This window comes from Corvus hawaiiensis, chromosome Z, assembly GCF_020740725.1.
Source record: "Corvus hawaiiensis isolate bCorHaw1 chromosome Z, bCorHaw1.pri.cur, whole genome shotgun sequence".
Classification (NCBI taxonomy): Eukaryota; Metazoa; Chordata; class Aves; order Passeriformes; family Corvidae; genus Corvus; species Corvus hawaiiensis.
The window spans coordinates 42,423,150-42,441,564 of NC_063255.1; the positions used below are offsets into that span (position 1 = coordinate 42,423,150).

Genomic DNA, 18,415 nt, shown 5'->3' on the forward strand with positions numbered 1-18,415 from the left:
AAGACGATTTTTCTACTGTAAAAACCACTCAGACTAGCTGTCCACATAAGAGCAGGTATTCTTTCCCTTTTTAAAGGAAGATGGTTAATAACAATTTTTATAATGTAGGTAAGGAAATGATGGAACAACTTTAGTAATATTTGTAATGGATAACATTTGCTGAGTTTTTCATAAATATTTAAGATATTCAAGATTATTTTTGAAACAAATTGCTCTACATGAATGTAGGTGTTTCATGTTCCTTATTTGAGGTAATTATCTACTTCATAAAATTCTATCCATCATTTCTTGGAAGAAAACTTTTCTCATCTTGCCAGGCTCTTTTTTGTTGTTACATTAGTAATTCATGAAATAATATTGTGTAGAATATTGACAGCCATCTTAATGAAATGTTTATAAATTACTAAAATGATACAGAGGAGAATTTAGTGAACGGTGAAATGATTATATGCTTACTTTTTTTTTAAAAGCAAGTGGAATATGCAGATGTAGTTTGTAAGCAAAACAAATGAGAAGATTATGTAGCGATTTTAAATTAAAGATATTCTATCAGAGGAGCAAACACTTGGCAATAGAAGAGTATGTACCCCTCTCCCATTTTTTCCTGAGTGGTTCTTAACTTAAACCTGTGCATTGTTAAATCCCAAAAAGCCATTGCTGGGGTTCTCACCAAACTTGGCTTTTTGTAGTTATTCCATTCAGTTTTTAACATAACTGCAAAACATGGTGCTATTGATGTAGGAACAGACTTCAGGACACCTTAGTTCTCTTTCTGGCTTTTTTTGCTTGAAATTTGAGATGCTTTCCTGTTTCGTAGGCTTTTCTGTAACACTAAATGAAATGCCATTGAAATGTTTCCTAACATCAAGCAACTCTTGTGAGGTTTAATCTATTAATGTCAATTAAGGAGTTAGATAATCACACGAGGAAGGTACAATGGTACTACTGTTCATTTTATGAAAAATACGGGTATGCCTACTGTATTTATTATCAAGACTGGTAATTCCTGACAGGAATTCTGTTCATGTCTCTGGATGAGTTGTCACTTAAATTCTTTGGTGTTTCTATGACCAAGATGGTCAGTTTCAGTTATTAACTTATAACTTATATATAAGTTATTAACTTATATAGTAGTGTAAATTGGTTGGAGATGTAGGTTGGTACTTACATATCTTTCAAGAGGTATGATACAGTGATACAATGTCATGGACAGAACACTTTTTCAGCAATAGAGAAAAAAGTTCTATAGAGCACTAGCAGGCTTCATTTAGGAAGGAATGCCTGAGCAATAGCTGTACCAGCTTGAAGCAGGACAACTCCGTTGTGGCAACTGTTGACCAAGATGATGGTCAAGGCTGCTGTAGAGGTAAGGATCTCTTCCTAAGATGTCGAGTTGAGAACACAGTCTGCCTAGGTGCATGACCACGTAACATGGACTGAGCTGTTTGTGTGGGAGCCTCCTTGTTTCACTGGCCTTGCTGTCTTCTTTTGATGGAGAGGAGATATTCTGGTTCTGCTCCAGAACTTACCCAGATATATGTTACAGGGTGAGCTGGGCAGCTTCATCTCCATCTCAGGGAGTTTTGCTGCAGTCTTACCAGCCAAATACCCATCCCAACAGTAGCCTTCAACTGTGAGCCTGAAAGCTGCTGTTCTAAGTGGTTCTTTGCTTCAGCTCCCGGGATGATCTCATGCATTCCATAATATGTTTCTACTGATTTTGTCACCTACAAAGCCAAGCTGGTCCAAGGCCTGAATTCTGCACAGTTTTATGTTTTCATTTAGCCATACTTGGTTTCGGCAGAAATGCGATCCTGCTGCATTCCACTGCTGGAACAGCAACAGACTAAACCATATTTTTTGTTTTCTCTATCACTGAATTAGTAGTAGCATAGAGGACATAAAACTCTCTTCCAAGTGAAATGTAACTTTAATATTTGAAAGAAAGTATTTTTCTTCTCATATGTTACCTCTCTATTACTCTTTCAGCACTTACTCCTCCTAGGAGTTACTCTGCTATTTACTATCTGATAAGGTTGATTGCTCCACTTTTCTGTAAATCTATGAGGCAGTGTACAACCGACTGCTTTGTCTGAGTAATGTTTGATGAAACTGTGGTTGTAATATGGTTCTGCTCATCTGTGTAGGATGTTGATTCTACTCTGACCCATGAAGCTTCACTTTCCAGGTACTTCTAGGCTTCTTTCTGCATCCAAGCTCCAAGATGAAAGCCAGTTTTCGGCAAATCTACACACTGTTGGTTGACAGTTCCTAGTAAATATGTGTGTGTACAGTGAGTAACAGGGCAGTGGATTTCAGTGGCTTTCTCCTTTGTCCTTACATATGATGAATATCCTCTTCTATGTAATTTAAACAGAAAATTTCAAGCAATAAAATAGCGGGTTTTTCTTGCATTTTCATAGGTCAAACTTGGGAAAAAAAACACTATCAGGTGTAGCTTAGCAGTGTTTCACAGTGTTTAACAGATGCCAGTTTGAATTTTGCTTAGAGAATGGTATGTTTATTGTTTTAGTTAAGAAACAGTCTCATATTTGATCTGAAGATAGTATATTTGAGATTTTTTTAAGGTCGCAATGCAGAGAATTGCAAAAACAAGTAGAGGTATGCGTAGCACAACCACATGAAGGAAAGGCTTGTCAATTCTAGACTGACATTGTCTTACTTTTAAGTCAGTCTCCTGTATCTTTGTCAGTCACCTCGAGTTCTGAAACTACTCTGCTAGTAGCTGCATTGTCACCTATTTAAAATTAACCTTGTTTAAAGTTTTTCCATAAGTTTCACAGACCAAAGAATGTTGCATTTCAACATTCTGTAGCTTGATTTTTGCAGCATATGCACCAGGAGAAATAGCAACAATACAACAAATTGTACATGCTATGTATGTAAGTGGTGCAAGTGCCTGTATAAGGATCTACTCTGTGTTTAAGCAACCTGACTTCTTTCCTGATTCTGTTTTTGGATATAATACTGCTAGAAGTACTTTCATGTCTCTGGTTGTAAAATTCTTGATGATACAGTAATACTTGTTGCTATTAACATTTCAAGGAAAAAAAGAGAAGAAGTTTCCAGAAATTTTCAGTTTTTAAGATGCTAAGCTCTTAAAAATTTGGTAATTCTCTATGCTGTGCTTGAATGGGAGTTCATCACTTTTACAGACACTCCTTTATTATTTTTAGAAGACAGTTAATCTCTTTTTATTCATTTGTTAGGTTGATTTTATCTGGGAAAAAGTTTTAAAAGTCAGATGATCAATCAAGTTATGTGCTTGAATCAGGAGTGTGGGGTTTTTTTCAGTTACAATATTCAATTCTTTCCTAAGTACTAGGCAAAGAATTGTATTAGGATTGGAGGGGTGCGGGGGGAGGTTGAAAGTCATGTTTTTTAAAAGATGAGGGAGTGTGGTGATGGTATTCTGGTTATGATGGAGACTCAGGTACATTGTGTGGCCTCAGCAGTCTTCTGACAGATGAGAAGATACTACTCATCTGGCTTCAGAGAACTGACTTGACTAATCTAAATGTACAGTGGTAGCCAGCAGAAAATTGGCCTCAGTATGGTTTTATCCCCCATTGGTCCATTTAGTTGATCCACTACACTGCTGTTTCACCTTTGCTCTCACCTTGTATCAGCTAGATGTATTTGTAGGATGATGGTGGTGGAAGCAGTCGCTAGCAAAGCCCGTATGGCATTCATATCCTCTCAGAAGAACATGTAGATTTTTTTTCTTACATTATTTCAGGTTTTCTTCTTTTCACCAGGTGAAACAGGCCCACTCAGTCTTGTTCAGGCTGTTACCCAGGGTTGGTTTTGTTTATTATGGTAAATAGGTAAAATTTTAGGAACTTATTGCCAAAATGTATTTCTTAACTTGTTCTGTAAGGAATGAATGAGGCAGTAGAAGGCACAAGCTGGTATCAGTCAATGTCTTGATCTCTAAGGAGGTGATCTAGCAGCACTTCATTACCTAAATGGAGCCTATAAGAAAGCTGGAAAGGGACTTCTACAAGGGCATGTAGTGCTTGGACAAGGAAAAATGGCTTTAAAGTGAAAGAGGGTAGGTTTAGATTAGATATTGGAAGGAATTCTTTACATGTGAAGGTGGTGAGGCACTAGCACAGGCTGCCCGGAGAAGTTGCTGATGCCTCATCCCTTGCAGTACTCAAGGCCAGGTTAGATGGAGCTCTGAGCAAACTGGTCTAGTGGAAGATGTCCCTGCTTACGGCAAGAGGGGGTGTTGTCACTGGATGGTCTCTAAGGTCCCTTCTAACCCAAAGCATTCTGATTCTGTAGTCTGTAACATCATGTTTGATTTTCTGGGAATGTGTAAGGAAAACCTGCATTAGAAGTTCATTATATGTGTGCAGGAAATGGGAGTGAAAGTTTCAAAATTATGCTCTTGGTAAGGGCAGAAGTTTTTAGGGCTTAGATTTTGCAGTGTGTGCTATCTCAGAAATAGTTAAGGGTTACTCCTATAAACTGCACTGCTGTGAAATACACTTTTCTGAGAAGACACCTAAAACATTATATAAGAGGCCTGTAAGGCTGCCATTGTCCTGGCCACGAGGCATGAAAGCTTTACAGAAATGACTGAAATAAAGCCCAGACTGAAAGTCTGAAAAACAGAGCACTGAGCAATGCGTTTTGTTTTCTGCAGGGCTGAGTAGCTGGGTGAACACAGGGTTTATGTAGCTGTGCAGATTCAACTCCTCCTCACAAGCAAACACAGGGATAATATAGATTAGATCTTGTAGTCACCGATGAGCTTGCTGAACTGGAGTAAAGTGCTGTGTGTTGTAACCTTTGTGAAGTTTCCAACACAGATCTTAACTTCAAGTTGACAAACAGTCATATTTCATCAATAAACTACTTTTAGTACAAAGCATATAAAGACATGAAAAAAATTTAATGGAAGGAATGACTGCTCATTAATAAATATGAGCCAAATTTTAATTAACAGTGATTTCACGTGGTTCTGAGATTGAAGTTTAATGGGGTCTGATTGTAACAATACTAGCTTAAAACAAAAAACCACAACCCAACTGCACCCCCTCAAACAAACAAGCAAAAAACCAAACCAACAAACACAACAAAGCAAGAAACCCCAAACAAGCCAACACCCCTGCAAAAAAAACAAAACAAAACAAAACACAGATATATCTGTTGCTTGTAATACCAATAGATTACTGTAATATCCTGAGCGTTAGCCTAGGAAAATTTTTTTCTTACTCTCAGAATTTTCGTGATGAAATGTCTCATAGTAGTTACATGAAGTTAGAGTTTTGAATAATTACATCTTTAGGAACAGAAGATTTTCAAATATGCAGTCATATATAATATGTATATTTTGGAGTTCCGTTTTGCTTATTAGTTTAGTTGTTAAATCAAAACACAAATTTTAATTCAGTTGTTCTTCAGTTGCTACCGATGCTGCTGTTTGACCCGGAACTGGTCCTTGTAGTTACCTTCCAAGCACCACTTGACACTGTTCAGCCCTGCAGTAAGCAAGCTGTCAGCATTGTGCAAAAAAAGTCATGTTTGTGTCCAGTGGGTAAAGCATATCCTTCTTATTTGTCTTGCAGGCACAGGAGAGAGTGGCAAAAGCACATTTATCAAGCAGATGAGAATCATTCATGGATCAGGTTACTCTGATGAAGACAAAAGGGGCTTTACAAAACTGGTGTACCAGAATATATTTACAGCAATGCAGGCCATGATCAAGGCCATGGATACCCTCAAAATCCCATACAAGTGTGAAAATAACAAGGTGAGATTTTTGTTTATTTCTGTAGCTGAAGCTTTTCCTCTTTTTATTTTGGGAAATATACTGAAGGTCTCAAAAAAAAATTGCACATCACAGAAGTGATACTAAAAGCTCAGAAGAAAAGGGTGTTTCCTGTCCTGCATTTAGTTCTCTGCCATTCTTTCTACTTCTACCACACAAATGTGCTGCTTTTAAACAAGAGACTTCTCTTAAGATGCCTGAGGGGGATCGTCACAGAACAGAGGTTTAATGGCAGGCTGCCACTTGACTTCAGTAACCCTTGTCTTTTACTGTGAGGCCATGTTCTGATTAGAGCACAGTTAAACCATTCTTGTGATGTGTAGCAAAACTTTACTGCATAAGGGTTGCTATTACATTACAAGTGGAAAAAATTCAAATTATTAGAAAAATAGGTGGGGATACCTGTGTGTGAACAGATTGTTAAATTAAAATTTTCTACACCGTAAAGACCTTAAAACAGTCAGATTCTTCTGAGACTGATGCTGTTACTGCAGTTAAAAAGGACAAAATACATTTGAAATGTGTCTAAGGTTCATGTCTGACTAGCTTGACTTTTTCCCAGGTTTTTTTAATATTCAGATTTTAATAGTATGGTAACTACAACAGTTTGTTGCATTCTATGAATAGGAATGAAATGCTTAATATTTACTTAAAATACATGGTGAGCCACAGAATTACATGTCCATATCTTACAATATCACAGAATCACAGAATGGGTCAGATTGGAAGGGACCACAGTGGATCATCTGGTCCAACCTCCCTGCTCAAGCAGGCTCTATTTGATAACAATTCCTCAGAACTTGTTTGCATTTTTACTGTTGATCCATTATTAGCAACTTTGTCAAATGGAGAATTTAAGATCTGTCGCAAAGTGGATGGCTCACCTTTCTTTCCATCCTGTGAAAGAGTATTTAATTATTATCTAGTAGTCCTGGATGAAAGTAATACTTTCTTTGATAAGTTACTCAAAAGTTCTTTTATTCAAAATTTTTTTATTAAGAGAAACTATCGAAGAGCAGCAAAATTTACAATAAAAAAGCTTCCATTAACTGGGAAAGAGAAAATGAAATAAACTTGAGTTAATGTTAAAGTCTTTTGTGTCTAAACATTGGAAGTTTAATTATTAGAATTGAACTGCTGTATGCATTTTAAGACAGCTAACTTAGAAGTAGGAAAGATAAAGCTTATTACCAGGTTAAAGATGAGTTGTTTTTTCATTTGCATTTGCTGAAGTCATTGCAGATGGTCATCACTTTGTTGGTGATGTAATGGTGCAATAACTAGAGTCTTGCAGGAGCATGACTTCACGCAGTAGGAAGTCAGGAGGATCCCATCTGTCAGAATCAATATTGTTAAGGGTGGGTGGGTTTTTTTGTGCACATGAAAAAGATTGAAAAATTTGTAATTGGTAAGACTCTTGACTGTTAAATTTCCTAGTCTAAATGCGTGCTTGGAGCTGTTTTCCCCTCATCCTCTATAAATCAAAATCAAATGTCTAATTAGTATTAGCATTTTCATTTGCATTTCAGCCTTTTGGCTCCATGTTTTTGCTGTGTGCAAAGCATGAAGCATACTGGCCTGAAAAGTTAGTTGATCATAAAGCACATTTTTTCTTCAAAATTGGCATTGATTGTAAATTTGCCTTAATATCTGGAAATCCTAATGGTAGATTAGGATTCTTTTTTCCTTCTATTATATTACAGAGTATGTGTTCTGTAGATATTTTTTAGACATGCTGACTTTTTGTAGTGTTTTTATATGGCTGAATGAGTTTGGTAGGTTTGGCATAGCTGTATACACATGGCCAGAACTGTTGACTTTCCCTACCTAAAAATTACTTTTCTGAGCGTAGGAGTCTGTCTGCGCTCAGGTCCTTCACAAGCATTCCCATCAGTTTATAATAGGGCTACTTGCAGAGTAAAATAAGTCACCAACTACCAGGTTCTCAAGGCAATTCCTGTACGAATTCCGCCAGGAATACAGGAAAAACCAAGCATACTACAGCATTGTGCCTAAATAGATGTGATTGTGGTCTACTACACTTCGGCTTTGTATACAAGGTCACTTACTTTAAAGCACTGAACACCAGTCAACAGATAAATCTGCTCCCTTTTTTACAGGCTGTTGAAAACAAACTCATTAGTCTAGCAGTCTAGAAAACACAGGAAGGGCACTTCCTATTAATTTGAATCTCCTATCAGGAGGTCCTATCTCTGGAGAGAATATCTCAAAGTTTGAGTAACAGCGTATTTTTAGCACAGTAGCTGTTGTACACAGTAGTTTAGAAAATTGCAGGTCAAACTGGTATTGATGTGGTTGGGCTTAAGGAAAAATTACCCTTTTTTTTCCGTCAAATTCTTCATGTTCTGCAGTAGACTTTGGGGCTACACTATAAATGGTTTTCTCTTACTGTACCAATTTTCATACCTTTAACTGTGATTTATTAAAATTGGAGTGTTTTGAGTCTCTGAATGCTGGTGGAATTTGAAGTGCCCTTACACCTCGCAGTCAGTTAAGTAGGCAGCTGTGTTCTTTGTGTGGTGTGCAATATCACAACATTTGGATTACTTCAGCATAGTCAATGTAGCAAGAGGCACGTCCTAAGTTTAGCAAGTTAGTTCTTGTGGGATTGTGTTTGGATTCATAGTCACAAATGTAACTAAAGAGGCAGAGAGTGAAATGCATTTTTCTGTATTATAATAACCCAGACTGTTTTGAAAGATTCGTTATCAGAGTAGTGAAAGCCAATTGAGAAGTGTAACAATGTTTAGAAGCTAGTATCTCAGAACTGATGGCAGAGCATTATATCCTGAAAGACATTTATTTTTATGTGTTTAAACTTCAGAATGTGAGCTCTTCTGAGGGTTAAGATAATGGGTGAGCGTGATCTCTTCTCTTAGGAATTTGTCTGTCATAGGAAATGGTTGCTTATAGACTTTTTTCATTCCCTTCCAAGTAAATTTTACTGTGCTTCCATAACTTCTTTTTTAAGTAGAAATTGTGAAGTTTTTGTATGGCTTTTGAATTTTAGAGTAGTAAGTATTTAATGAAATAAGGGAAAGCATTAGTTTTTATAGAAATGTTCAGAAGCAATTCTGAAAATTGCCTTTTTCCAAATTTTGTTTGTACAAACTAACTCGTGTGCAACCACAGGTATTCAAATGCACATTTTTAAAAAAATAAAATACAGGTTTAAGCTTTTTGCAGTTTGTCTTCTTAGACAAATGAATCTGCTACTATACTAAACACCAAATACCACTGTTGTCCTGTACTATTCCATTGTAATATAACTTCCAAAGGACAAGTTGCCTCTCTGTTCCAGCAGACAGTATCAGGAAGGTATCACTCCATGGTGATTAACAGGCAGGAAACCTTACTTGAATCCCATTCCCATAATTTCCTGTGAGACTTCTTAAATATTCATAACAATAAAACTAATGTAAGTAACTGCAGCCTGTAAGAACAGGCTACAGGAAAGTTTTTAAAGAGGCTGGAAACATAAAAGCAAGTTTTGTGGTAGACCTAGACATTTGCTGTTAAGTTTCTAAGAGTGTTTTCTGATGAATTTTTGTCTGTATTTATGCCTGTTTCCTTTGGGAAATGTTTTGCAGTCAAAATGAGCAGATATCGGAAATGCTTTCAAAGTTCAAAATCTTACTGGCATTATCTTCAAGTCCATAATTGCTTTGTTAGCTTGTTTTTTTCTGTGTCAGACAGATCCACTGGAGGAAGCTAATAAAATTACAGGCAGAAGTGGGACAATAGGAGCAGGTATGGAATCAGGCTGCATTAAGTTTTTGTCTTGGGTAAACAGTTGGGGATGTTAAGTGTTTTAGATCTCCTGGTGAAATTTGATGTTAAACAAGTGTGGTTTGGAGGAACGGGCTTCCCACAGACACCTCACCTGACACAGAGTGTGAAGGACTGAATATAAAGCAGTAGTGTGCAAACTGGGAGAGTAAGTTTTTCGGTTTAGAGGGGGGTTTTATTAAAGAAAAAAAGAGCAAGAATGATGTTATTGGGACAGTGAAATAAAATGCTTATTGCTTTAGAACAGGGATAATGAAATGGCTCTTCCAGCAGATGGAGAAACCTGTATGGTTCTTGGTTAGTATTTAACAATCTGTAGTGCTTGGTTGGTATTTAAGTTCTGTGAGGTGTTTCTCCATGCCCTCAAAACCAAAGTAAAATTACCCAGTAAGTAGCAAGTCTTGCAGAAGAGTTAAATGCTTCTAATACCTGGAAGCTCCATAGGCATTATTTTAGCAAGAAATAGATAGCTGCAGTCTGGTAACATGCAAGAGTGTATAGAAGATTTAAAATACCATGCTCCTTTAACCACATGTATTCAGCCAAAGGAACTGAGGATAGCTTGCTTTTTTTTCCCCAGGAGCTGTAACATGAGGGAAAGCCCATCTCCCTGATAGCTGTGTTTCCTCCTTGGCGACACAGATCAGGGAGCTTTAGGATTCCAATAAAGCCATGAGCAGTTTCTTCCTGAGCACTTTGAAAAGAGTCCTTTGTGAGGACTTTGACAATCTTAACTAGATAGCAGCCTCTCCTCAGCTGTATTTCTCATCATTTTATCAGTCTCCCGTCAGTCATTTGCTCCTCTCGTTCCCTGGCTTTCTTTCTGGCACCTCTCAAGTCTTACATACATTTGACCTCAGCATGTCTTTATGTACTTACCTGTGGCCTACCATTTTGTCCTACTTCCTGCTGTTTTCCTTCTTTATATTTGAATAAAATTAAACAAACAAAAAGCCCCCCATATATGTAGTAGTTTACATTCTGTTCTCCTAGTCACTCATTTGATTGCTCTCTGTTTACCGCAGAGGTCTCTTGCATTTATCTGTATTGCTCTAAAGGATTAGTAGATTACTTGTTTTGTCTTGTTATGGTCTGCTTAAGTGTTTAGTATTTCATCCCAACAGAAGCCCAAGTTCTAGCTATTTTTCCAAATGTGTGGGGAAAATGACGGTAAGCTGGAGAAGCAGGGTTGAATGCTTCCATGAAGAGTGTATAATACCTTTGTGTAAAATAAACATATGGGTAAATGAACACTCTTCCTTTCTCCAGTAAATCAGCAGTTAATTTTACTGATATGAAATGAGGAAATTGTCAGCTTGCAGTTCAACATAAATTTGAAAACTAAATTTTAGCTACTCTTTTTGCAGAGCAAAAAGATTTTTTCCTTCCTTTTTTAATATTTTATTTTACGTGACGGTCTTTGTTTTTTAAATACAGTATTTTAAGTGATTAACTGCCTTTCACTAATGAGATGTAGTAACTCATACAAAAACACTTGTGTGAGGCCTGATGGCCATGTTTTATCTTTACTGTTCCATTGTTTTACAGTTCCTGCTAGAGTGGAGAATGAATGGGTGGTAATAATGCTGGCAGATTCTTGTAGATTTTGTGATTGCTCACACACTGGATAAAGGGCCATAAATGTAGGAAAGCATGCTTCTAGCATTTTTTTTAATTCCTTCCTTTCTGACTATCTTATTTTAGATATGTTTGTTATTTAATTATTTTGCTTGCAGAGCATATTGTGTGTCTGAAAGGAAATGTTCATGTGAGTGTCTTCTCTCACAATGAATATGTGAAATGCGCTCAGGGTAACTTTTGTATGTAGTAGGAGTTTGGCATATATTTTAAGGTAGTGAGATTGTGTATTCTTGGAATGGTTCTGACTTTCTTCATGATTAACAGCCATTATATAAATATAGCTATTTATACAATACAGTTTTATAGAGATAATGGATAAACATAATCATATATAAGTATTTTCAAGAAGGTAATACTTAAAAGTAATCGTTTCCTAATTAGTTAATTCATTTCTACAGGAGAGAGGCTAAGGTTGTCTAATACTTATTTCAAAAATTAATTTCAGATTGAAGTATTTTTGTCATATTTCCCTCTGAAAATTTATGAGAATATTTCCTTCTTGCAGTAAACTTTTTTGGGGAATTCAGATCCTGTTGTGTGCTGGTTATACCATGTAGAATGACTAGAAGTTACTTGTTTCTTCGTTGTAATTTCTAATAACACACAAGATGCATGAAATAACGTTTGCCGCAATCAATTAATAGATCTTCAGATAAAATAGACAATATTTTTGTCCAGATTTTTTCAGTCCCATGTCCAGTGTGCTTTTCTTCTATGGTAAAAATTACAATTTCTGAGATGCAAGCAGGTTTTGTCTTATAATAAAATTCAGCTTTGGCTTGGCAAAAGAGTTGTTAAAAAAATCCACCAAAAAAAACCAAAACACAACCCACCCTGCCCTCCTTCCTCCCCCAGCCCCCCTTTTTTTGTTTCTAAAGTATAATTTGTTTTGTATTGTGGGATATATCGCCCACTAGAGGTATTCACATCATTTCCTTTGACCTCTGCTTTTTCTGAAGGATCATTTTGCTCTTCTTTCCCCTATGGTTAAAGTAGCCTTAAAGTCTGCGCATGAAGAGGTAATCAGATGTTTACACTTCATCAGTCCAATCACATGCCTACCTGTTTTCAGGCTATGGGCCTGTGTAGCTCCACTCTTAGACTTTGTATTCACTTAGGATGATTGCATAAAGGTAAGTAATGAGGCAAGAATCCAGGGTTTTGCTTCTGGAAGAGTAGGTTGGCAGAGGAAAATTGAAGCATGACATTAGTCATGTTACATTTTAATTTTTTCCTAACAGTTATATAACAAACAAACAATCACAAGGCTATGGTTGTGTGCTTGGTCTTTGTCAAGAAAGTGTAGAGATCTTGACGGTAGATTGTTTAATATTTAGATTGCTGTGGTGGACCTAAGTTACTGGATAGGTAAGAAAATAATTTACTATGAGCACGTAGCTTCTGTGAACAGTTTCAAACATGAGAAAGAAAGCTGAATATTGGGTTTTAGGGATAGTAACCAAGAGTTGCTTCCTAACATTTCTCTTAACTCTCGTGTCTCTTCATTGGTCCTGTCATTCTTCTGAGTTTCTGAGCAGTTTGATGGGACAAATGGTACTGTGGAAAAGCTGTTATGATCAGAGTAGTAGTTAAGATTGTTTCTGATGATGACTTTCCATTTTTCTTAATGTGACCTACTGGCCAGAGTTAAAATTTGGCTTACTGTTCAGTTGTTAATCTTCTAAACCAATTTGTAGATACAGTGTACTGATAGGCATTACCCTCAGTCATAGACCCATGGAATCAGGTAAAACTGTTTTCTGACACAGAACATTTTTGAGACACTTTTAATGTATGTTTTTGTTACTCCTTTGACCCTATGCATTTTTTAAAGCTGCTTTTATTCAAAGTCTGGATTGAAAAAGGATTTCTTTAAAGGTGAAATATAACCCTAGAACTTCATGAATTTTCTTTAGTTATTTTTTTCACTTTTTCTTTCTTTTACTTTCTCTGTCACTCTTAACTTTTAAATAATGCCTTGACCTTTGAAAAGTTGAAAGAGTAATGATGAATGATTGAAAATAAAACCATTCAAAATAGTGCAAAAACATATCAGATATTGTAAATTCTGCTGTATCCAGTAGTCTACAAAGAAAAGAATGGCACAGGATTAAATGAAATGTGATGGCATTTTTCAAAAATAGTTAATGGATATTTTTATTTAGCTGTGCATTAGGAATTTGGGGAAGAAATTAACATCAATACTTAGTCTTTGTTTTGAAAAAGATGGAGTTTTTCCAACCACTTGCCACTTTGTCAGCAACTTTTAAAAACTCTTTTGCAGTAAAACAAGTTAAGTGGGACTTTGATAATGAGCCATGGCGGAGCTGTTGGTATTGAACTGAGACATCACTAAAAGACATGAAAATATTTAACTAGTACATGTATCTAGTGTAACATGTGCAGTATGAAATGGACTTTTATTAAAGAAAGGTGGAGTTACTTGTGTCTGATTCAAACTTGCTCATAAGGGAATTTGTTTATGTATTAAAAGATTGAGGAATGCATGAATGGACACATCTTCTCAGAGGCTGCAGCGGAGCCTGCAGAGGAGCCTGCAGAGGAGCCTGCACACTGAGATAAATGATGCATTTCTGAAAGAGAGAACATAGACCTTGCAGGTGGTATTTAAAGTATGGTCAGGAAGGTTTGAAGGACCCTTTTTTGATTTAGAGGGGATATGTCTATTTTTGCAAGCTTGTTAATTTTTAGAAGCTCTTTTAGAATTTTTGTAATGATATTGCATTCTGTATAGTTTATTTACTGCTTGAAAATCCCATTCTATGAAAAATGTCTAAACACCAGTCATTTTTCCAAGCTGAGTCTTGGAATTTTACTAATTTCACCGGTGGGATATTCTAGTGCTTCTGATAGGGAAAAGAAATCGTGTGGCCTTATTATTAGACTCATCATGAAAGGCCCTATTTTAAACAAAAACTTCTTTTTCTGGTGCAACTTTTATAAACAAAACCATCCTAATCAGAGAGGGGCATGCCAGTAAAGCCTTGTAGCTCATGTCCTTCTTGCGTGATAAACAATGATTTGCACTGGCTGCCATTGCTGTAGTGGTGTACTCATTCACTGCATTGCTGAATATTTTAAATAGCAACACCCTGCTGTAAAAAAACTACGTAAATTTTCCTCGTCTCATTTCTTTCAGAAAAGAAGTGTACTTTTCCAAGAAGTAGTTTTTTGAGGATTAATGATTGGGAGGAGCTATAGGTCACTCACTAGCTTTGTTGTTGCCTGATTCCAGTGGGGTGTGTATGTTCTTACTGGTGTGTTTCTGCCTATCTGTCCCTTTTTGGGCACTCGTCAGCTTTTGTGGTCTTCCTGCAGAGCTTCCTGTGGACTGCTGTCTGATGATACCATATGAATCAGCAATGTGGGTAGTGTTTTGCCTATCTGACAAATAAGGAAACTGCAACAGTAATGTTTTTAGTTTTTCTACTTTAAAGTCAGTACTATTCAGAGTTACTTTCTTAAGGCATACTGGGATGGATTTCTGTGATCCAGTAGGTCTTTTCTGATTTATCATATACTGGCTAGGATATGCAGAAGAAAACAGCCTTTTATGAGCACATCCCAGGCAGGTGTTGTAAATGTCTGGATGTACTGAAACAGACAGAATCCTTGCCAACATAAAATGCAATCAAATTCTGGCTTTTCTGCATTTTAATGCAGTTTTTCATTGTGTCCTTCATTACTGGTCTAAACTACACAAGAGCTAGATTTTACAAATTCTTTCCTCTTTGGAAAGGGATGAAAATTAGATTTCTCATATGAAGCTACTACAATGAGAGGAAATTTAAATAAGTATGCCTTGGAGAGAGAGAGGGTTGGTAGAGATGTGGGTGAAGGGAGGAATATAGTTGATAGGTAGGCTGAGCTGTCAAGATGCTACTTGTAAAGCAAGGGTTAGTCCCTGAAAAGAGTTTGTTTAGTAATGTTTTTTCAGTGTTTAGATGGCCTCATTAATCTTTGAAGATCACACAGTTATTTCTCAACAGGGTATCAAATAAGGTTTTTCCTTAGACAGCTGCTTTGTTGGGTTTTTTAAATATATTTGGCAGTTAGATCTATCACCTTGTGTTAAGGCTTGTGGGATTTTTTTTCCTTTCACTTTGGGTATTCTTAGATTTTGTGCAATTGTGTTCAGCTGAAGAGTGTAAGTGAGAATACTAAATGAGAACTCTTACACTGCTGTGCCTTGTGCCTGGTTTCCATACTCCTTTTGAACTTTCAGATTTCTTGGAATTCAGTGAATTTCTCAGGTCAGTCTTAGTTTTCTCTAGTAGCAAGGGTAATGGAAGTAATCATGTGAATCAGTATTTGACACAGCTTCACAGAGTTGGAAAAATGTGGTTGAGATACACAAATGTGGTTGTGGTTCCTGATATAGTTGCATTTTCCAGCAGCTGCTTTATAGATACAGATTTATACCAGCTGCTGAGTTCCAGGTAATTTTACTACAGTTCTTGTTAAAAATAAGTATTTCCAAGTGGCTGAGGAATCAAACAGAAAACAATGCCATAACTTCGGGTTTGCAGTTGGCAGCATTGCACAAAATACATAACATCCCTTCTGTACAATACAAGAAAAGAAGAGACAGTAACTATCTCATCCTTACAATGAGCAGAAATGTAATGCATGCTTTCACTATGAAGTAATTTTGTCTTAGAAATCGGAGTTCATAGGTATTTTGAAAGGCTGAGTAAAAATGTGCTTAACCAGAACCCTACTGCATGCAAAATTCAGACGTGTATTCATCTCCATCTCCTAATTATGCCTCACTACATCAGCAGAAGAGTCTAATGAAAGAAACAACCATAAATCTCCACTGTTACAGTATGTTACGGGTGCCATCATGGTTACCATTTATAAATAAAATCAGTAAGTGAGCTAAGTATTCTCCTCTGCACTTCATAGAGTTTTTTTTCCTTAGCACAACCAATTATAGAATAAGGGAAAGGCTCACATCCCTTAAAATAATTTGTCTGTTCTGTGGGAGTCTTGCCATTCTGAATGTTAGTCTCTACTCTCATCTAAAACATCTTGCTGTGTGGAAACCTGTACTCAATAGAGACCAGTGGTTATGCCTGAAATTTTATTAACTAGACCTTAAAATGAAGACCATTGCTGGAAAAGTGTTCAGAGCTGTTGTGGGGAGACTCTTCAAAAGGCAGAGCTTTTCCTCCCTCCTTTCCACCATTATTAGCTGTGATTCCATCCAGTGCCCCAGACTCTGTGCCCTTTGCCCTACTTGCAGTAGCAGTCTTGTCCTGAGCAGTTCCAGTGGGACCCCACATCCAATTTGCAGCATGGATTCATAAAGGGAGAGCAGCAGCAGTAGCATGCTCAGCACGTGCTGCCTTGGATCACCATGAACTACCCAGTCTCTTTGTGCTAAGTTCTCTTACATACGTGGTGAGCTGCTGCAGTAGGCTGTCAGGATCCTTTCTTCAGTCCCTGTCACTTTCACTGGCTCGTATGGCCCTGAAAATGTCAGGTTTACCAGATCTTGGATGGTATCCCACAGCATTTTAATTAATATTAATGTTAGTTAATTCAAAGATAGAAAACTTCAAGCAAACTATTTTGACTATGGCAATTGACTTTTTTTTCTTCCCCTTTCTGACCTCTGAATGAAACAAAACTGTTTCCTCCCTTTATGACATCATTTCACCAAAGTACTAATCATTGCTGGTTTGGTGTTGCTTCAAAACTTGTATGACTGCAGAAGTGAATGCTGGAATTGTGTCAGTGCCTTGGGCAACTGTGCAGGCATACAGAAGTACATGCTCTACAGTCTTGAGAGCTGGTTCAGAAAATGGACTGCAGTGATTTTGGATACATGTTACCTGTGCCCAACCTTGAGATTCCCACATGTACTTCCATTCCCCTGCAGTATTCATGTACAGAGATGTGATTTGACCACCATGGGCTTTCACGAGGTATAGAAAGCAGAGCAGTGTCTGCCAGATCCATTAGCTGCTGCTGAAAGTTAGGTCAGCATGGAGGATGTTCTAGCTTAACTTGGAGTAGTGCCTGAAGCTAAAAGCATCAATTGTCAGGAGGGTATAAAGATGATTTATCACTATCTTACGCTTAACTCGTTCTTCCCAGTCTCCTCCCCTGCCCCCCCACTTTAAATAAGTATTGCTTGGCTGATTTTCTGACTTTGACCTCAGACCTCACATGCAATGATAGAACATTCTAGAAAAATGTCACTAAGTCCATACCAGATCCTTCTGGGGGTAATTTTTAATATATGTTTATACCAGTTTACAGGATTGTGCAGTTAATTGAATATGCCTTCCACTGATTAAAACAAGAAACAGACTTCTTCCCTGAGCTAAATTAAGTGATCTACCTGAAGCTAAAGTAAGCAACTGAAGTTTTGCTACCAGGTTTCATTTCTTGCCTACCTGATTTCTTTGCTGATGATCTATTTGCATTTTAATTTATAGAGGTTGATACTATTCACTTACCTGCAAAATCAAAATGGAAAGTATTTTTGCTGGTTAAAAAAAAAAAAAAGTAAGTTTTCATCTTTATTTTGAGATTGAAAGTGTGAATGTTGCCTGTCAGGAATTTTTTCTCCCTTCATTGGTTTCTGAATGTGAATGTCACACATTGTTTGGGGTTTTGTTTTGGTTTTGAGTGTTCATTTTTTTAATGGTGGGCAAGTTACTTTTAAGAAGTGCAATTCTGTATTGCAGATATGAAACAGCAGTGATTTAACTACAATTTAACTTGTAAGTAAGTCAATTAATAAAGAAATTATCTTTAAAAATACTTCTGTTTTAATATTGGCTATGTAACAAGCCGGAAAAAGAGAATCTAGCTTAAACACAGTTTAAGACAAGCTCCAGTAAATTTCTTTTAATGGGACAAAACTAATGCTGCCTCTTCTGGCATCAGGTTTTTTTAAACAGTTAGAACCAAAATATACTCCTTGCTAAAACATGTCTGACATTATTTTAGAGCATTTTTCAATCGGTTTCTGATTGTACTAGCAGTTTCTAAACACGAGGAAGGACTTTTGTTATCCAACCTGCTAATTCTGCTTTCACTGACTCTTTTCCTTACTTTTTTTAGGGTTAGTAAATCTGTCTTCTGCTGTGAGAAGTTGTAACAAATGAATCCTAGTTTTGGAAA

At 36.8% G+C, this 18,415-nt stretch overlaps 1 protein-coding gene across 1 annotated transcript in view; it reads left to right on the plus strand.

Moving 5' to 3' along the window:
• The window catches only part of LOC125319553 (guanine nucleotide-binding protein G(q) subunit alpha), a 119,154-nt gene that overhangs the window by 34,071 nt on the left and 66,668 nt on the right, over positions 1-18,415 (plus strand). The window contains exon 2 of the mRNA XM_048290849.1: positions 5,601-5,785. Within this exon, the coding sequence (XP_048146806.1) occupies positions 5,601-5,785 (185 nt within the window). The remainder of the gene's footprint in view (positions 1-5,600; positions 5,786-18,415) is intronic.